This window comes from Protomyctophum bolini (assembly GCF_963924005.1).
Source record: "Protomyctophum bolini genome assembly, chromosome: 11".
In the NCBI taxonomy this organism is placed as follows: Eukaryota; Metazoa; Chordata; class Actinopteri; order Myctophiformes; family Myctophidae; genus Protomyctophum; species Protomyctophum bolini.
The window spans coordinates 16,541,538-16,563,259 of record NC_137872.1 but is presented as its reverse complement, the minus strand read 5'-3'; the positions used below and the strand labels follow the sequence as shown (position 1 = coordinate 16,563,259).

Genomic DNA, 21,722 nt, shown 5'->3' with positions numbered 1-21,722 from the left:
GAACCCAAGCTCTCTCAACGGGGGCTTTGTGCTGCTGTACATGTCTTAACCGCAAAAAGCATATTCTGAATGGCCATTCTGATAGACCCCTCTGTGTATAAACATATCCAGAAAACCTCAGTACTCCAACAAACCAAATGTATTTCCTGTGGCTGCCGAAGACAGAAAAATGGTAATGGCCAAAGCGATGCCAGTACACAATACACCAACATTCAGTTAATATACCGTCCACGGAGGCACTATAGTAAAGTCATGATGAGTGTTCAATTGACCACTTAAGCCCTACAGTATATACTTCTCGGTCTAAGCAGCAAGGGTCTGTTTTTCTGCCAGTGTTTGGGTATCCATAATCCAGTATATACTATACTATATACCCAAATGTACAAATACATCTCCAGGAGGTTCTCGACACTATTACGAGAGAAAGTGCAGTTTGCAGTGAAAGACGGTATACAGTAAATGGCCTCTTATGGCGGCCTACCATTTTCACAGATAACTACCTTATCTGTGCCTTTGATTGTAATGCTCCAAGTCTAATCGTTTCTCTTCTCATAGTGTGCTCTGTGTGTGGTGGAGTGGGCGGACACCTGTGGCGTTCACAAAGGTCTCTCTATTCTGGTAACTAGTGTGATGGTATCCAGTGGTGCATTTACTCACTGTATTACTTAAATTTACTTCTACTCCACTACATCTCGGATCCAAATATTGCACTTTTACTCCACTACATTTATTTGAAAACTTTAGTTACTAGTTACTTTGTAGACTTATATAAATAGCAGATCTAAAATCTCACAATGCGTCAACATTGTATAGTACATTAGAAAACTTTTGTGACCTTCTGCATAATGAGTAATTTCTACTTTTGGTGCTTTAAGTAAATTTTGATGCCAATACCTTTGTACTTTCATTCAAGTGCATTTAGAATTCCAGAGTTTTACTTGTAAGAGAGTAGTTCCACATTGCAGTATTGATACTTTTACTTAAGTAAAGAATGCCAGTACTTTTTCCACCACTGTGTGTCGGTATCAGAGCGGTGCTTTCTAGTGTGGCTCAGAGGTGACATGCACTCTGCCTAGTGCACGGTGACGACGTGCACTCTGCCTAGTGCACGGTGACGACGTGCAGTGACGACGTGCACTCTGCCTAGTGCACGGTGACGACGTGCACTCTGCCTAGTGCACGGTGACGACATGCACTCTGCCTAGTGCACAGTGACGACGTGCACTCTGCCTAGTGCACGGTGACGACGTGCACTCTGCCTAGTGCACGGTGACGACGTGCACTCTGCCTAGTGCACAGTGACGACGTGCACTCTGCCTAGTGCACGGTGACGACGTGCACTCTGCCTAGTGCACGGTGACGACGTGCACTCTGCCTAGTGCACGGTGACGACGTGCACTCTGCCTAGTGCACAGTGACGACGTGCACTCTGCCTAGTGCACGGTGACGACGTGCACTCTGCCTAGTGCACGGTGACGACGTGCACTCTGCCTAGTGCACAGTGACGACGTGCACTCTGCCTAGTGCACGGTGACGACGTGCACTCTGCCTAGTGCACGGTGACGACGTGCACTCTGCCTAGTGCACGTCGTCACTGGAGTGCAGCTCTGTGACGTCAACTCGCCAGACACTGTGTGTGACATAAACCAGTTGGTTCCATTTGTACACTCTCAGAGTTACAGACCCATAAGGTTCCATTTGGTTCCAAACTATCATTTAGCTGGGGACCCCCTGGAACTCCCTCAAGGACCCCTGGGGGTCCCCGGACCCCACTTTGAGAACCAGTGATATAATCTGTATAGACTCAGAGTATAAGGTTGGTGCCGGGTGGAAACCTTGTATGTCGAAAACGTTATTATTAATATTTAAAAAGAAACACACATATCGTGTGTGATGAAGTAGGGAAATTCATGTATGGGGAAAAAAGAAAAACACTTGGAAATGTGTAGATACAAGGTTTCTGCCCGACGGAAACGAGATGTCATCTGTCTCATTACGGTCTTCAAATGTTCCTTTAGGGCTGGTAATATGTTATCATCTGTACCAGAGGCTGGTAATAACCATGTTATCATGTATATCAGAGGCTGTCAACATCACTCACGGGGCTGTGTGTTTGTGTGTGTCTTTGCACAGGTGTCTACTATACAACTCTAAATGTCTGCTGCACGTGTATTCTGGGTGTGTATGTTAAGTGTGCATGTCTATGTAACTTTGTGTTTGCATGTATATTCTGTGTGCATTGTCCCTGTGTGTGTGTGTGTGTGTGTGTGTGTGTGTGTGTGTGTGTGTGTGTCTGTGTGTGTGCGCACACACACTCACGTGTGCTCTTGTATTACTATACTTGTGATGACTGTATACTATACAGTGTATAGTATGGTAGAAATTGATAAATAGACATTGCGAGGACCATTTGTGTGTGAGTGTGATGGTTTCTCTCTCTACGCCTCATGGGCTGGTCTCCTGTGCCTGCTGTGCTGATAATCAGTATGTGATGTTGGCTGGCTCAGTTCAGCAGGAACAGGGGTCTGGTCTCACGCACACCAGAGCACACACACACACCCGCGCGCTCACACACACACACCCGCGCGCGCGCTCACACACACACACACACACACACACACACACACACACACACACACACACACAGATCAGTCTCCTAGAATAGCACAGACTGTTAAATGAAATGATTATCATGCCATGTCCATTGTCCATGTATGCTTTATTTATTTTTTCTCCAATATGGATAATATTCATGTTTATTCAGTGACCGTACTTGGTACTTGACAATATTCCCTAAGGACAATGAATGATGTCATTCAAATGCAATCATTGTCCATTTAACCACTTTTAAGTGGTTAAATAGCTCTATTCTTAGAGAAACGGACGTGGGAGTTACGACTGTGCGTGGACCGCTCAATTCCGTCTACGCCCAATTCCTTCGCCACAACATAGCAGATCTACAAGCTCAAAACGCGTTGCAGCGCAGCACGTTTTGAGCTTGTAGATCGGCTATATTTTGGCGAACTTTCCCCCATGAATAGGCATGCTGCAATTCAAGTGGTTAAACGAAAATAATCTGCACTGCTGCTTGAGTATTAAAAACAATTCTCTCTGTTGTGGAATATGTTTGATGATTTAATAAAGTATTCACTGAAGGTGTTTTATGGGGAAATATTGTACAGGAATAGAATATATTCTGTTTTTATATACTTTCCTTACATATATATATATACTACAGTAGTCCATTGTGTTCAAAGTATGTATTCAGTCCAAGGTTCTGTGCCTACAAAGACCCTACCTAAAAAAACAATAACTAAAAAGAAAATAATTTTCAATTTTCTGAATTTTCTGAATTTCTGAGTCAACCTCAGTAGTTTATCACATATTATAGAACTTAAAAACAAAAGTCTTTACAAGCTGTAAGCATATCCATTGAAACATTCATGGCTGAAGAAATACTGTGCCTAATTCAAATGTGTGTATGTGGTTTCATGATTTTTTTATGATGTTCTTTCACATGCAAATAAAAATCCCTCCAGGCTGGATAATGTGTTCCTTGCCTGGTGTCTTCTCTCTGCACCACCACAATACATCACACTGGTTACATGAGCAGTGGTGGAAAGGAACTAACACTAACATTTTGATTAGTATTACAAAACAGACAGTAACCTAACCACTTCAGCCCAATTTAGACCATTTGAAAGTAGCCGATGGGCTATTTTCAAAAGATTTGAGAATGTGACATTTTGCATAATGAGTATTTTTACTTTTGGTACTTTAAGTACATTTTGAAAGCTTGAAGCCAATACATTTGTACTTTTACTCAAGTAAATGTCTTTCTATATTTCCATCCTGGGACTGAAGTCCTACACACAGCAACATACACCTGGTTTACCATCCTGGGACTGAAGTCCTACACACAGCAACACACACCTGGTTTACCATCCTGGGACTGAAGTCCTACACACAGCAACACACACCTGGTTTACCATCCTGGGACTGAAGTCCTACACACAGCAACACACACCTGGTTTACCATCCAGGGACTGAAGTCCTACACACAGCAACACACACCTGGTTTACCATCCAGGGACTGAAGTCCTACACACAGAAACACACACCTGGTTTACCATCCAGGGACTGAAGTCCTACACACAGCAACATACACCTGGTTTACCATCCAGGGACTGAAGTCCTACACACAGCAACATACACCTGGTTTACCATCCAGGGACTGAAGTCCTACACACAGCAACACACACCTGGTTTACCATCCAGGGACTGAAGTCCTACACACAGCAACACACACCTGGTTTACCATCCAGGGACTGAAGTCCTACACACAGCAACATACAGTGTTAATCAGTGGTGGAAAAAGTACTCGCATGCATGTTTCAGAAGAAACTAGCAGTAACTGAAGTTTTCAAATAATTGTGGAGTAAAAATACAATATTTGGATCTGAGATGTCGTGGAGTAGAAGTAAAAGTAATGAAAATTCAAAGTACTCAAGTAAAGTAAAAATGGAACCTACTGTAATTACAGTACTTTTGTTACTTTACCCCACTGGCGTTCACTGTTAACCACTCAAACCCTTAGTTGAGCGGAATACCCCAGAACTCTATACTGGTCTTTTTCTCTCTCTAGTCTGTCTACACCAAATATAAAATGATATAATACATATACGGTAATCAGTGAAAACAGCTAATCTACAGGCTCACAAGCACTGCGAGTGTGTAGATGCTGTGTTCGGTCAGTTCAATAGTAAAGCTTGTTCTAGAGATTCCAGAATGGGGATGCTAGGGTTCATGTGGTTACCACACAGTGTAATAATGGGCCGTTAAATGTCCATAACACACACTGTAATAATGGACCGTTAAATGTCCATGACGTCAGCTAACACTCTGGCTTTTGCTGTGAAGGCGGTAGGTGGTGAAATGTAATTTCACAACACGGTTGGGTAATGAACAGAATAATGCATGGAGGCCTCTCTCACGCCCAACGCTTATCCAAGTTGTGCAACTCGAGTCAATTACATTAACCTTCTGCATTCATCTATACTGTAAGTGATGGTCACCCAATTGGCAGCAGTGCTAGCAGCAGAGATAGCACGCAAAACTTGGGTAACACCAATCATGTTTCACAGTGATAAATTCCAGTTCATTCAAATTCATATCTTCTCATGATCACAAAAAAGACACCACACACACACACACACACACACACACACACAGGAGTACTGTATTGCACAAGCCACTGGTGTACTGTAAGGTTGTAACCACATGCTTTCACAGAATTATATCCTGTTATGCATGCATGAACAGGGCAGGCTCAGACGCAGTCTCCGGAAGATGACACTGCTTCTGTGCAGATTTCTGATATTAGGGGTCCGAGCAGTGAGGCTGAAGGGACCTTATTGTTCTTGTTATCATTATTATCTTTGTCAGGCTACAAGTGTTTGTGTAGCAAAAGCCATATAGAACATACAGTACAATCACCCAGATTGGCAGGTGGTCACTCAAGGTGAAGTTCAGAGAAGAGGGGAGGAGAGGACACATCCCTGGGGAGGGGTGGATAGTAGGATCGGCCTCAGGTCTTAATGGGTTAATCATTATTCTAGAGTACATAAAATCAACCAAACTAAACAACAAATGGTCACTCCTAGAAGGACCTATTGATGCCTTGTGTGTTTTTAAACTTCTAGCGAGCGGGGTCTCTTTTCTTGACTTTCATGCAATGTAGCACTTACAAATAAAATGTATTATTATTACACCTGTGCTACTGCCCTGAGTGTCCTGACTGAACCTTGAGCTTCCCATATCACTCAGGCTCTGGGAGGGAGCAGGAGATTAGCTCCAGATTAGAAGCACGTTAAAAGGACAGATAGGGCGCTTAGCCGCTGTTGTGCGGATGTTTGCTGTCGTCAGGTCGTCGCCATGGCAACGCACACACAGCGCCCGTCATCGACGTCAGACAGCTGCGTCAGGACACGAGGAACGACGGCGGTTTAACCGACCAACGACTTCCTGTTTCTGTGAAAGCAGCGTGTTCCATGTTCTCTACAGTATATCTGTCCCACTCTGTCTCTCTCCATGTGCATCTGTTTGCCTCTACATTTCACCCAACCCCTCCCCAAGTATCGCACTCATCTTTCCTTCACCCCTTTCTCTCTCACTCATTCATTCTCTGTCGTCACACCCACACCCACCCAGCCCCCCCCACACACACACACACACACACACCCAACCTCACCTGCCACAGCCTATGCAGGTTATGAAAGCACGGGCGGGAGTTCCCAACTTCCCATGGCAACATAACAGGTAAACAGTGGGAGATAAGGAAGTGAGACGTACATGTGGGTAGAAGTGTGAGAGTGACGACAAGCTCACATACTGTATGCACACGTGCACGCACACGCTGACATGAATATGCTAATGTACACAAATGTACCTAAGCTGTGTAACTCTCTCCCTCGGTCTCTGTCTGTGTCTCTCCCCCTCTCTTCTAACTCTTACGGATCCACTTGGTTACATTTGTACATTCTCCAAGTTACAAAATGGATAAATTAAATTGACACAGATTATTTCATACTGTATGTAACTCTCTCCCTCTCAGTCTATGTGTGTGTGTGTGTTGTGTTGTGTGTGTGTGTGTGTGTGTGTGTGTGTCTCTCCCTCTCTCTTAAACTCTTACGGGTCCGTTTGGTTACATTTGTATCAAGAGTTACAACATTTGTAACCATTCAATGGTTAAATTGACACTGATGATTTCACTGTGTAACTCTCTCTCCCAGTAGATCCACCCCACCCTACAGCTGCGTAACCAGCCGACTCTCGCTCTGTTTCTTTCCTTTCCTCTCTCCTCTGCTCTCCATTCTGGTTCTCACAGTGGGGCGCTGCCAATCTGGCTGGAAGGGAAGCGCTCATAATTACCATTATGACTACTGTGGCCCGGCCCGGCCCAGGACGTCACACACTGTACCGATTGTTCCGCGCCAACACTGTCTGCTCTGTGCAGCACACGCCATGCAACGTTATCATAGCGTGACTGCAGCTCACACACACGGCACAGCACCACGCCACAACACAACACATGCGCATGCATGCGTGTACAACTGTACACACACGCACAGACAAACATAAACGCTATCTGAATGTTCTATGCCTCTTCGTCTTCCTGTCATCCTTCAATAAAGCAATGAACAAACATAAGCTTCAATGAACTGCATGATGGAAAAACCATACATCACTCTGTCTTCTGTTAACCGTTAAGCCCTGAACACACACACACACACACACACACACACAGGGGCTGTGTGCGTGTGTGCATGTGTGCAGTGAAATCCTCGGACCTCAGTGCTGATTTAACTCTGAGATGACCGAAAGCAAACCCTTACATTTGGGTCATTTTCTACAGCGTTTAACAGATTGTGTGTGTGGTGTGGTGTGCGTGTGTGTCTCAGTCTGAATGCTAATCTTTGCTTGCATGTACTGCATGAAAACAAGCGTGCATTTTGGGAAAGTTGACCATATTGGAAAGTTCTATTCCAATACTGCAACTCAGCGTCCAGAAAAGAAAAGGCCATCATTCCCACATACACAAAAAAGAAAGATGTAAAAAAACAACAAATAATAAAAGTTCCCCACATCACCAAGGTTTCAACGTACACAACACAGTCAGTATAATACCCACATTTCCATTCCTGCGGTTGCAAATATAATTGGATTGTGACGTGTTCTGGAAGTGAGGGATATATGGGAACTATGATTAGCCTCAGGAAATATCCGCTCCCACAACAGGACAGTGCTCTATTGCTATGGGAAATGTCATTATCGCTGTTACAGTGTGCGCTAGATTGGTCCGCCTGATTCCACTGGCGGTGGAAACGGGAATTTATGAATTCCTCCCGACATGATGCTCTCTTGTGTGTTTGGTGGGTGGAATCTTAAAGCAGCAATCCGGAACGTATTTTAAAACCACATGAACCCTAGCGTAGTAGAAATCTGCTCTTTCATGTGGAGGAGAACCGGGTTCAAATCCAGGGCGGGACGTCAAAAGTAACGGATTGCGGCTTTAAAGCCTGACTTATCGTTCACTGCACACCAAAAATAGACGATCTACAAGCTCGGTGACGTATTTGCCGAGCTTGTAGATCTGCTATTTTGGGAAAAGGGGGAATGTATGTGAGAATTCCTCCCCACATGAATGATATGCACTCTTGGGTCTGGTGGGTGGGAGCTTACTGCGGGTCTTGGCAGCGGAGCAGTCCTCACGTGCAGCATGTCTTCTGATGTCCTCACTGGCCCCGCGGTCCGCAGGGGAAACCAGCTCCAGGGGCGGGACTTCCCAAACAACAAGTGAGGTGATTGGTGGGCTCGTCACCTGAAATGGCTTTTGGCCGTGGAGGAACATTCCACACAATTACTCGTGTGTGCGCGCACACACACACACACACACACACACACACCCGCGCACACGCACACTTTGTTACTGCCAGATGCAGTGCCAAAACAAGTTCATCACCACCAGTCACCACACCTACAGTGTATGTGAGAGTTTTGGAAAGGCAAGATGATTACAGTTAAATTCCCAGAGTCAGGATTCTTTTTTTCACAGTGCCACTGCTAGATTTAATTTGTACAAAAAGCAGTCTTTCCTTTTCGCTGTAAATAAGAACAAAAGGCAAACAACTGAATTAGCGTCTTCATGCCCGATTTAATAATTTAAAACTGTTTCAACAAATCAGCCGATCTACAGATACTTGCACGTGGCGTTGCAATTAAGCTAACTGATCATTTGAACAGATTGTTCCCCCCCCCCCCCCCCCAAATAAAAACATATTTAGAATAATAATGTTAGAACTTGGAACACATCCATTTGAAATATATATAATATATAATATATAAAGAAAACGTATCTAAACTACAGGTAACCGCCAAAATAAAGAAAATACCACAGTAAATGAGGCTTACAAGACCATTATGGAAAGCGGGTTCTTGCAGTGCCATTAGTGTGATGTGCATTTTCCTGGCAGGGCTCAGGTCTACCTAACCAACGCAAAAAGAACATTCATAATGATCACTTTCATCCACAGACCAGGCGTTTCTATCTGGATGGCTGCGGTTCCTTTCAGGTCATGAATGATGCTCCAGCCCATGGTTCCAGCATGACAATAGCTCCATCTGTAGGACAACAGTGGTCACTACACATGTCCACGCTCAAACTAGTTCTGAATAAAAACATTATGGGACTGCTTTCTGCCACTGTATGTACCATGCAAAAGGAAGGCAACTCTTGCATAAAGTGTCTTAATAAATAAAAAATATTGATAGTTATCTTACGTTGTTTTTCCTCTGCTTTGAAAAGTCTGAAAAGGACACGCGCGCCAACAATTCACTGTTTGAGTGAGTGACAAATATAACCATCTTTATTGATTCTCGATTGATTGATACATTGGTATCACATGAACTGTTGTAGATTTGCAACTGTGAAAAAAATCATGTACCGTACGCAGTACAGTGGTTCTCAAACCTTTTCATTTCAGTGACTCCCAGTTTGGTATGCACTGGGCCATATAGAACCCCATAACACGCTCTCATACACTCTCTGAGTTACAGACCTGTAAGGGTCCATTTGGTTCCATCTGTTACAGAACTGTAAGGGTCCATTTGGTTCCATCTGTTACAGACCTGTAAAGGTCCATTTGGATCCATCTGTTACAGACCTGTAAAGGTCCATTTGGATCCATCTGTTACAGACCTGTAAAGGTCCATTTGGATCCATCTGTTACAGACCTGTAAAGGTCCATTTGGATCCATCTGTTACAGACCTGTAAAGGTCCATTTTCAGTGCAATAATTAATAATTTAGCTGCAGACCCACTGGAGGTCACCCGGACCCCTTTGAGAACCACTGCAGTGCATGATATTGTAATATAGGGCTGGGTGATGATGTGACTGACTGACTGAAATAAATAACACAACTATTTCAAACTTTTGTCTGAATAATGATTAAGAATTCTAAAAAAAATACTAAAAAGTGAAAACAGGAGTTCTACAAGCTCACAACATGACACGCTGTGAGCTTGTAGATCAGAGAATTTGGTGAAAAATAAAAAAAACAATGTAGTGGAGGGTAAAAAAGTGAACAATGTGAATAATGCGATCACATCCCCGTTCTTAGTTATCAGCAATATGCTGGTAACTAGGAGAAACATCATTTAGTCTTTTTTCCAAAGCTGCTTGCCGATGGAAAACAAATGACAAATATAGCACTCTTGGATCTTGTTTAGCTGCTGTGAAGTCATCAGGGATTTCTGTCAACAGTAAATTTGGATTCAAACTTGAAATAAATAAAATATTGCAGTTTTGTAATCCAAGCATCTCTCACACGCACTCCCACCAGCATATACACTAGTGCCACATACTCGCCTATACCACAAATCAATAACATTCTGTAATGTCTTTGGTACATGCTACACAGCATGCTATCAGGCTAATTCAATCCCCCTAGATCAAACCTGTAGCAACACTTGTAGTTTATAGAACAACTTTAGAGATATAAAGTTATGTATTCCGTAGCTATATTTCAATCATCAGAACAGAAGTTGAAACAAGTTACAGTACATACATTTTGAAATTAGGTAAATGTCACATTATAACTTACCAGCATCGTCCATTGCATAAGGCATTCTTGTTTAGCATTACAGTGCTAATATTTACATCGCATGGCCCGAACAAAGAGTTGGGAGAATGACAAACTTCTTTAAATAACACAAAAAGGGGTGGGTGGGGGAAAAAAGTTCCTTGGAGTTGCTAAAATAAGGGTTCCCTTTAATCCGTTTTCTTGTTAGCCGTAAACTTGTCAGCATGGAGAGCGAACGTCTCAGCCACAAGGAGGGGGAAGACAATAGTAGCATCTGCATAAACCTGGGTAGAGAGCATAAGGAACATTATATGTTACAGGATGCCATTTCTGCTGCTTTTTAAACATTATGACGTTTCTGCGTATCATGACAAAATAGGGACATGTGAGCTTGAAAGTGGTGTGTCTGTGTTTTTTTAATCTTTAACCAAAGAAAAGTATTAACAAGAGCTTCTGACTGAATAATAACTACACTGGAACATAGCCGTCTGTCAGGTGGAAACCTCATTATGTCCAAAACTGTTACTTTTCAGGATTCAATTTCTAAAATAGTAAGTAAAGTAGCAGATCTACCAGCTCAAAACATGTTGATTTGCGCCGTGTTTCAAGCTTGTGGATCTGCTACTTCTGTGTACCTGTGTGTGACGCTGTATTGTGATCAAGTAGGGTGTTCATTTATTATATATGAATCTTTAAAAAGTTACAAGTTAGTTATGGAGATAAGAGGTTTCTGCCCGACAGCAAACATAGGTTCTTTTTTATATTTCCTGAAAAGTAGCGGTTTTGGACAATGTTTCTGCCCGACAGCGACATTATGTATGTCTGACGCTTGCAACGGATGGAACATAAGCTTAATTAAGCCCAACATTCGCTTAAAATAAGAGATCGACAAGCTCACAACGCAACACGTCAAAAGTCAGGGTTTTCGGTTAAAATTCCTAGTTTTCGTCGTTAGTTTCATTAAACTGTTGTTTTATTGACTTTTCAGTTTATAAATGTCAGCTGGGCGTGTTGAGTTGTGTTGTGAGCTTGTCGATCGGCTATTTTGTACAAAAAGCTTTCCTCACAATGACATAAAATACCATATGGGTATTACCACTGGCCATGGCTGACACTACTGTTAGTAAACGTACCTTAACAGGCTTAGCATCCATTCTGATTTTGCCCCAGGACACGGCCTCATCAGGTCTGGCCCCAGAGTCCGAGCCATCAAATTCCTGACCTGTGTTAACAAACACTGAATAGTCGGCTCCATTTCTCTGGAAGGAGACACAGATGGAGTGTGAGGAGTAGGGTAATTATAGTTAAATCAACCAAGACTAAACCAGTAAGACGCCTGAGGGCGAGAAGCGACCTTGCCCTTCGTGCACTGGCCATAAACAGCATGGAGCATGACCTCATCAAACAGGGTTTGATGAGGTCAGATCAACATATGGAATGTCGGAACAGGTCAGCTCCGTATATGGAGATCTAAGGGTGGCAGCGGGGGTCTTGAGTGTCTTGGGTTTGGTAGGGCCGGGACTTACTCTAGTTTTCGCCGGCTGGCGGGCACGGCTGCATAAATAACTTTGGGGCAGGCCCGTCTAGAGTTTAAAACAAATGTTGAAAAAATGTTTTCGGGATTTTACAAAAAATACAATAAAATAAACAATGCAAAACTAAATAAAACTACTACAAAAAAACTAAGAATTGCATGTAAATCATCTTTGTTTTAGTTTTTTTTACTATCATATCTGATGTCAGGCATTATTTCATTCCGCCTTCATCAGCTTCTATTATATACATCAAGACTCTAAAGCCAAGACTGAAACTAAATAAGAACTCTACTAAAACTAAACTGAAATGGAACATATCAGAGCTGGTTACCATCAGATTGGCATTGGATATGTGGTGTTTGACCAGCCCTCCTCCCAGGATGATCATCCCTGTCCGTTTGGCAAAAACAGCTGTGCTGTTTAATTTACGGATATCTGAAACACGACACAACATGGACAAAAGCATCAAACTGGTTAATCGACAATCCACAATTGCGTTGATTAAACTTCTGTTTTAGTAGTTAGCCGATGTTAGCAAATGTTTCATCAGCCAACAAAACGAACCCTATAAAAAGACAAAAATGTCAATTCATTAATCATCACGGTTCTCATTGAGACACATCAACATAAGAGCAGATCATATTAAATATCAGATGACTAAGATGAGTAGAAAAAAGATACACAGTACTTAAAACCACTGGAACCTTAGCGTCGCTATTCTGGTGCTGATGTTGGTGCTGATGTTGTGAGCTTGTAGATCGGCTATGTCTACAGAGGAGATTTGGTGTAGAGGGAAGAAAAGTGGGCCAAACGCAGAGCCCTGGGTGACCCCGCGAGTACAATATAGGGTTTAAGGGGTTAAAGTCTCATACCAGTGGTCTGGCATGTTTAGTCCATTGACTATGACTCACAGTATACTTGACAAGCTGACATTACAACCGATCATTTTCCAAAGCATATCGTGGTTTGTTTAATTTTCAAGGAGGACACTGGATTCCATTCCTTTTAGTAAGATATGAACACAGACCGGCAGAGACTTGAATCTAGCCTGAGAAAGGTAACACCAACACAGGGAATATTATTGTGTGGTCTTGTCCATGTTGTTATCATTATGTTTGAATGCATTTTAAAGCTCTGATTTAGGTCTAGTCAAAAATATTCCTTTACAACATGCTTGTCTTATTAACCATGGCATTATGTTTAATCAATAACAATGGTAATATCTTGTGTTTATAATATTGTGTGTATCGACACCAGTATGGTCACGAACAAACCAACTGCGTTTGCTTCTGCACCAGCAAATTTCACAAACCAGTGAAACCACAGCCCTCAATCACTGTTTTTACATCACTTGACACACACAGCCGTGAAAGTATGTTCTCATGAGAAAGACATACACGACAAATCAAACAAATAATAGACTAATCAACTACTGCAGTGGTTCTCAACCATTTCAGGCTGTGCCTCCAAATATCATATTTGAACTGGGGACCCCCCACCCTGATAAGCACTTGGAATGTAGGAGGCATTCAACTTGCATATTTACAAGCTCACAACCCTTTGCATTGTATTTTCACATTATTTGTCTCCTTCTCCTATTATTTGACAATTTGGCCAATGTTTGACCAGTTTTCATAATAGTTTGTTGATTACTTTTGATGCAGTAATGGTATTTTTATTTCCTTTGTTTTTGAGGTATTAAAAAGGCCTTTAAAGTCCTTAAATTGTCACTTCACTGTCATCTGGGGACCCACCAAACTTATTTATGCCCAGGAATCCATAATTCCTGGACATTCTTTTTTTTTAAGACACACATGTTGACAATCAGTGAACTACTGTATGATGGTCAGCCCTAAACACTAACCAATCAGAGACAACTGTGGTTGGCACTTGGCAATGGTGTGGTGTATTTTACCTTCCACTATGTCCAACACCAAGCCAGGGTTTCTGTAGGAGTGGAAGTAGATCATGTCCCCCAGAGAGCCATCTGTCAGGGCAGGGCTGAACACCGGGATGTCATTCTGAAAGAGAGGCCACGTCACACAGGTTAACACCACCAAAAAGCACTGACAGCCTTCAGTGCACACAACAATATTAGTATACACTCACTGGATGAGTGACATAACCCATTAAGACCGATTTTACAAATGCCTTCTAAATCAGTAGTTCTGACATTACCATTTTTCAAAAATGCACAAAGTGCACGGTTTGAGCTTATATACAGTATCTCTTATTTTTTATAGCCAACAAAAAAATCTAAAATTACACACTTTCCCAGTTTTAATGGGTTTATCAAAATGTATTAGGCTTCAGCATTCCTTACTTGTCCATGACGTTTTATTTATAGGTTTTATTGTATTTTATTCACACCGGGGTGTAAAATTGAGAAAGGTCTCCAGCCTGAATGGACATTGCAATTATGTGGTCAACATTCTATCTTGTTCAGCTACCACACCAGCCAACTCAATTACTGGTGCAGATTAATTCATTTCTATCCAGGACAAAAAGGTTTATTTTTTCATAAAAGGAATGCAAGGTGAAACCTTGCGCCTCAATCTGGTGTGTAATGTGTATATAGACTGTACACTCCCTACTCTCACTGTTACAAGGAGGATTAAAGCAATGCATGGATGCACTGCTTCCACCTTCCACCTTCAGGCTGTCCATTCTTCCTATAATTAAGGCGATTTATCGATTATTCAATTAGTTTCTAACTAATTTAGTAATCGTAATCGAATCGGCAACTAATTGCTGTAGTTTTTTTTTTATTATTGTCATACTGTTGTATTACTATTATTTAATGTCTTTTTTGTTAGTTAGAACATACAATCTAATTTATACAGTGCTAAATAAATTCCATAATCGTTTAAATAATCGGCCAATTAATCGATCGTTTTTTTTTTGTGTTTTTTTTGTGGAGTTTGTATGTTCTCCCCGTGTCCCCTAGGGTAGGTACCCTCACAAAAAACATGCAGTAATCCTGGTCACTAAACTGCCTCCCCCTGGCCAGCCGGGGCACCTGATGGAGGGGAAAGGAACTGGTTGGAATAACGTGTTCCTTCCACGTGCTACGTCCAACCAGGGAAACTCCCCCCTGTCAGGTGTAAAGGAGCAACTTGGACACTCAGGCATGAAGGAAGCATGAGTTCAAGTCCGTTGCTCTCCCCATGTCCCTCATATATGGGGACTAGGTTGGTGGAGGGTGTGTAGAGCCCAGGATCACATTAGATAATTGACACAGGGGTGAAAAATGAGTTACAAAATCGTGGGATAAAAATAATAATAATAATAATAATAATAATCGTTTTGAAAATAGTTTATCTATAAGCCCACAATGTGTCGCTCGGCTATTTCCGGAGCACGACACCCTCCGTATGAATAAGGTTTCCCCAACCAAACATATGCCAGGGCTCACCTTGTAGGCCCAGTAGTAGACAGAGGCAGGGTTGTTTATCTCCTTGCCCAACCGGTGGATCATCTTGGACGGGGTCCAATGGGTACCCTGGGCGAACAAAGAGAGAGAGAGAGAGAGAGAGAGAGAGAGAGAGAGAGACTTAACACATCATAATGGCAAAGACAAACAAAATTCAAGTAGAGAAACTTACACACACCTCAGTTTTCTGTTCTAGTACCATATGGTCCAAAATCGGCATGAGCCAGTCCTCAAACTTACAGTAATTGGTATTGGGGACCAGAAGATTACCTATCCTGTGGACACAGCGAGAAAGAAGTGAAAACGTGGTGTGGTTGTTAACAGTAACAAGGAATATGGCCGATACGATTGGAAAGAAATTGACCAAATGCCAATGTTTGAAATGTCTGTCTCTAGACTGTGTGCGTGCATGTGTTTTTATTCATTTATTTTTTCAGCATATTGACATTTCTTTCCATAATGGACAAGTGGCTCACCACTATTATTCACTATAATGCCAATAATGGGTAGCCAACCTGTTGATGCCTCTCTGGCGCAGGTCCTTGCCAGCCAGGCTAAAGTCTCCAAGGTAAGTGTCAGCCAGACACTTGATCAAATCCTCCTCTATGCCTCCAGCTGTGGTCACAATCACATCCACCTAAAGAGATCAGAAAACCATGCCAACATAATGACGAGTGTGCAGTCAATGTCACGACATATATTTTAGAAAAGCCTCCAGTTGAAAACTAGCACTCGTGCTTTATACAATGCATCTGTGATTGTGATGTCCATGTTGTCATATTTAATAATTAAACATAACATTACTAACTCACAGTATGTCATTATGCCGGTCTCCATTATTAACTCTACACAAGCTATCTGCATGCATACCAAAATGTTGATAGGCTTCCAAACCCCGTCTGAGGTTATGAACTGCAAATCAACACAAGGGAAACAAATCCAATATGACAATGGAGCTGTGTATTTATAATTAGACACCATGGAGGAATGTGTGTCTTTAGACATTCTGAGCATTCCTGTGTAGATGGCCTGTAGCCACAAATTAGTTCTGTCAGACTATTTTAAAAGCCTGTCACCATTTGTTTACACGTTTTTCACAAGTTCACTGGTCATTTCTCATTCAACTTATTTTTTTGAAAATGTTGAAATGTACCCATTCTACATACTGTGAAATAAAATAATCCATCAATCAATCAGTATATCATATACACTATTACTAGCAACCCCACGTTACACATTTTAGACTACACAACTTTAAGTACAAGGACAAGAGGAACGCCAATTGCGTTTGTTGCAGACATTGCTTACAAAATGTAATGGGCCTATCTGCCATATCTGTTATTAATTTCCCAATGTGAATATTATAGGCAAAAATATATGAAACGTGTCGACTGATTTGTGGGTTGTACCATGTTGTGCTCCGCTAGGTAGCGAATGCTTTCCCTGACTCCAGAGCTGATGAGGTTGGAGGTGTAACCAAGGAAGATGGTACAGCCTGTGTGGCGCTGGGACGGGTTGGAGTCTTTCCACTCACTTCCTTCTCCCGTTTCCACCGGCTCCAGACGTTTCTCTATCTGTATGTGTTGCATGGCAAAGATTATAAAGCATATGAAACATGACTCATATTCACATCACATGTAAAAGATACACTAAATCAGAATGCATGTCATTACCGGTATCTTAGTGCCGAAATCAACTGGAAATTGTAAACGGCCTCAGGGGGCGATTTCTCTCGATGCATTGACCCGACTATCACATCACATTCTCTCACTGACTTTTGGATTACATTCATTTTAAGGGAAAGCCAAATACAAAAAATACATATATCTGACAGCTGGGATCTATAAAGGAAGAGGAAGAATGGGGGAAATGTATACAGGCCATACACAGATGATCAATGTGTTTTAGACATCAGCAGCTCAAATACAGATCTCCCATCCTTGATCTGACACTTGCACGTTCCTCTCACCATTTTGTTGATCTGTTCGATGGCCAGGCCCATGTTACTGGCCTGGAAGCCTGTAGTGAGGTAGGACCTGAGCAGAGCGCGGTAGTCCACCCCCTGGTTGAAGTCATAGCCCCGGATCTTGGGCACGTCCTCGGGTAGGTCCTCGCTCTGTTTAAGGACCGCCTCCGTGGCCACCGACGGAGCTTGATCTGCCATGTCTTCTCTACAAACAAAACACAGGACAGCAATGGCAAGTGTTAGCAAAGACTTGGATCACAAGTTAATCAAAGAGAGATACAGTCATCTATAGGCGCCTTTTCCTTACATAGAACTCAACTGGCGTAGAAGTCCACACCCAGAACACCAGAGGGAGTTCAACAAACCATGTGCAACCCAGAATCTGAATCCCCCTCACTGTAAATGTTTTTCCCTTATTACCCCCTCTATGATGATTTCCTGTTTTTGGCTATAATAGAAGTGTATATTTGTACGTCTCTAAATGTTATGATGAATTGAACAAGGTGGACCCTCGTGTAAACAAGTGGTTTATTGGGTCGTCCACTCAGTTAACAGTTTTTGTATTGAGTTGTGCTTGAAATGTACTGTAATTCTGCAAACTGTTCATGAATACTTCAATCAAAAACTTTATACTGTATTTAAGATTATGATGACTAATCGAAATCGTATTCAAATTGTATCGGTCCCCAATGCTGGACAGAGCCTTAACTTGTTCTTGGACTCAATTGACTCCCATACCAGAACAAGGTGATAGTATGCTCCCAGACTGGGAGCATGTTATCTCCTTGTTACAGTTTTTGTTACAGATTGGAGGTAGCTTTGAAGTCAAGGATGTAAAGAAGGTGCACGGTTTTAGACCGAATACCCTGGGCTGGGAGGCAGGTGCCATAACTGCCATTTGTAAAGGCTAGGTTTTATTGTGAATTTTCAGTGAGGAACGTTATCAAACAAGCGAGAGTTCAACGTTAATGATCTTGATCAATAATAATGATCACAAAACCAAGTCAAAGGCATAACATTATGAGCTAGGCCCACCTCGCATTTTCTCTGTGAACAGTTCATTGGACGGCGGATTGCTCTGAAAAGCCGTAGGACCTCTGATTGGCTAAGGATCAAATCAATCACAGAAACGTTTCTCTGACAATTATGTCATGCTAGTTATGTTAGCCGCTCTGTACGTATCGGCTTGTTTTACTGTCCAGAAAGACACACAACCTATTCATTTAGAGTTGGTTAACGTACCTATTTTTGAAGAGCGTGGCGGTTTAGGAGAGGAAGGTGTCAGTTAGTGTAGAATGTGTTGTGGAGCATTTTCATTGTAGACAGCAGCAAACAACACATGAGCCTGGTGGAGCCTGCATGTACACTACGGAAAGCGTAAAGGGACAAATTGTGGGCGGCTTAGATTTGCGTTTCGTTACGTAACTAAAAAGAAATAAATAAAAAATATAAAATAAAGATAAAATGAAATATTAAAAAAATAAGAAAACCATATGACGTTTTACATGGTTTTCATCTTTTTATTCTTTACATGCTTTTTACTAATAAAGTACGGTAGGCCTATGTCATCAAAAACAAAACGACACAGCCTAGGCCAGAGCCATAATAGAAAGGCTACCGGTATGTCGCTTTTCCTGGTTTTCCTTTCAAATCATAATTCACCAAACCATGGTTTTATGATAAGAAAAAATACTATAATACAGTACATGACATACTATATAGTAGGCCTATGTCGTTTTTCCTGATTTTCATAAAATAAACTATCATAGAAACACCTAATGGGCTGCCTGCCACTGATGTGGTTGACTGTATTGTTTTCCATGAGTATTTCCTCATCTTATTATTTTATTCTATAGCATGCAGTGTCATAGCCCTAGAACGGCTCTTGTTGTTACATACAGTATGTACAGTATTTCACATACAGAGCCATAGTACACCCTCCTTTATTTGTGGTAGAATTTTAACATACAAAATTTACGAAGTATAATTAAATGATCACAGGCATTCTAGGTCTAGCGGTGTCACTGAGCAGTATATGGGAGGGATTGAGGGTTTTCTTTTTCTCTTCTTTTTTGTTTTTCATAAAAAATGTATACTATATTATACAAATTATAACAATTTATAACCTGTTTGACAAAAAAATTAAAATAATCAAACCATGATTTTCATGATCTTTTTTTTGTCAGGTCACGGTGAAACCTGACATATGAATTAGTCAAATTGAATGACTTGGCTCCTAGTCGGGACCTAGTCCTGATTGGCTGCCACACACGCATGTATTGGTTATATTTTATCGTTGAAAACCATGAAGAACGTCAAAGGCCTACTATAGTATAGTATGTCGTTTTTCACGATTTTCATCTTTTTTTTATCGTTGAAATCAATGTCAATCAATAAGTGAAACAATTAAATCTTTGGAGCACCTGGGATCTCCTCAAGGACCCCTGGGGCTCATGCACACACCTACTTTGATAAACACTAGTGTAACCTACTGTACATAGAGTATTGTCTTGTACTTGTCTTGTAAATCTTTGTACTTTTATACTTCTAAACATGTAAACTATGCAGAGGATCAAAATACGTATTATGAGCTTGTAGATTGCCTATTTTTGCATAGCCGGCTCCTTTTTTCTGCCATGAAAGTGGCCCCCATACTAACTCCATGATCTTTCATCATCAATGGAAGCTATGAAGTGATGTTATGTGGCCTTTCCTGCACTGTGTTCTAGCTGTGACCTTTATGTATTCCACACATCACAGAGCCTTTCAAATGGCCTCTAGTCTGCACACAGAATGACCCAACCAAGGGCATAAAGAGGAGTAGCCTAGAGTACACAGGTCACAAAGGAAAGACTGCTGTCTGCTACTGGAAGACCATTGAGATTTAGAAAAGATAGAATTACGAGTAGAAGTAAAACAAAATTGTGAAAATTGTGAATAAGTGATTTTGTTTGTTTATTTGGGGTAGAAGCTGGCTCCTGCAGTGCTGGCCGATAATTTTTCAGTACTAATGTCTCCATCCTCCTCTCACTTTTAAAGTTGGTCTACTGATTGTTGCTGCCTGCTCATACACAAGAAGCCATGTCAGGAAAAGTGTGCAGTAGCAACAGTGTGGTGCAGGCACGGAGAGTGGTGGAGCAACTACGTGTGGAGGCTACCATGGAGAGAATGAAGGTATGCATGCATTTATTCATTTCATTAATCATCACTTCACTGTAACTCAGAGGGTAAACATTTGACTGTGTAAGACAAGACAATCTGAAAGCAATATTATGAGCATAACTGCATGTAAAGAAAATCAGAATAGGCTTAGAATGATTAAAACGAAGGTAGGAATAAATTATTGTGTTCTTTAATTGAAATTACATAATTCATTATGCAGAAGAATGAGGTAGTTATTCAACAATTTCAATAAATATATCAGGATCTTCAACAAAATAAACAAATAGTGTTCACCATATAAATACTGTTTTGTATGTTTGTAAACCAGCCCATATTGTAAAAACATAATTGCTAAATTTGTGTTTTCTTGTAAAAGGGGTGGGGGTTCCACTCAAAGTTTTCTAACATTACGAAAATGTTTGGACATTCCCAGCTGTATTTTACTTCACTTATAACTCCATAAAGGTAAAATAGACAAATTGTGGATATGGGGTTGCTTTTCATTTCTAAACCACTTTGAACCTTAGTTAGGGCATGTACGTCATTATAGATGGAAATAAGCCCAACCACAATACATGTGCTTTGTGATTTATTTTAACAGCAAAACGCATCCAATACACGTATAAAAGTTTGCATTCTTTGAATGCGTTTTTAAATTATATTTTGAATATTTCCTGCGGGGCCAACCTATCTGTGTGTGCCTGCAGGTCTCCCTGGCAGTAGCAGAGCTGGTCCAGTATTGCCAGAACCACAGACGCAGTGATCCGCTCCTCACTGGCATCGCCGCCAACGCCAATCCATTCAAAGACAAAAAGACGTGTGTATTGCTCTAGGATTCATTTATGCACAGAACAAAACTGCTGGCTGGGAAATGGGCCGTAACCTTTTTGCAATAACATCAGAATTAGGGTTTATTACTGCATGCATTTGGTAGTGATGGAGCCCATGAATTGGCAAGAATGGCTGTCCAACACTTTAGACCTAA

The 21,722-nt window shown here is 41.5% G+C and overlaps 2 protein-coding genes across 3 annotated transcripts; one reads left to right on the top strand and one right to left on the bottom strand.

Annotated features, from left to right (window-relative positions):
* Window positions 1-9,383: 9,383 nt before the first annotated feature.
* dhps (deoxyhypusine synthase) lies at window positions 9,384-18,943 on the bottom strand. 2 transcript variants are annotated; one of them, XM_080775987.1, is made up of 10 exons: window positions 18,818-18,943; window positions 17,579-17,780; window positions 17,019-17,183; window positions 16,125-16,246; window positions 15,788-15,884; window positions 15,592-15,678; window positions 14,092-14,197; window positions 12,508-12,611; window positions 11,775-11,900; window positions 9,384-10,925 (listed from the first exon to the last, which is right to left on the bottom strand). In XM_080775987.1, the coding sequence occupies exons 2-10, from the start codon at window positions 17,771-17,773 to the stop codon at window positions 10,830-10,832; spliced, it is 1,098 nt and encodes a 365-aa protein (XP_080632113.1). In that variant the 5' UTR covers window positions 17,774-17,780; window positions 18,818-18,943; the 3' UTR covers window positions 9,384-10,829. The 2 variants fall into 2 exon arrangements, with proteins under 2 accessions (XP_080632113.1, XP_080632114.1); XM_080775988.1 differs by lacking the exons at window positions 17,579-17,780; window positions 18,818-18,943 and adding an exon at window positions 17,283-17,374 and having other exon boundaries at window positions 9,391-10,925.
* Window positions 18,944-20,656: 1,713 nt separating this feature from the next.
* On the top strand, window positions 20,657-21,570 carry LOC308324076 (guanine nucleotide-binding protein G(I)/G(S)/G(O) subunit gamma-12-like; the record flags this gene model as incomplete). The annotated part of the gene is made up of 2 exons (XM_080775992.1): window positions 20,657-20,749; window positions 21,445-21,570. 2 exons carry the CDS (start codon window positions 20,657-20,659, stop codon window positions 21,568-21,570), a joined length of 219 nt encoding a protein of 72 aa, XP_080632118.1.
* Window positions 21,571-21,722: the final 152 nt, after the last annotated feature.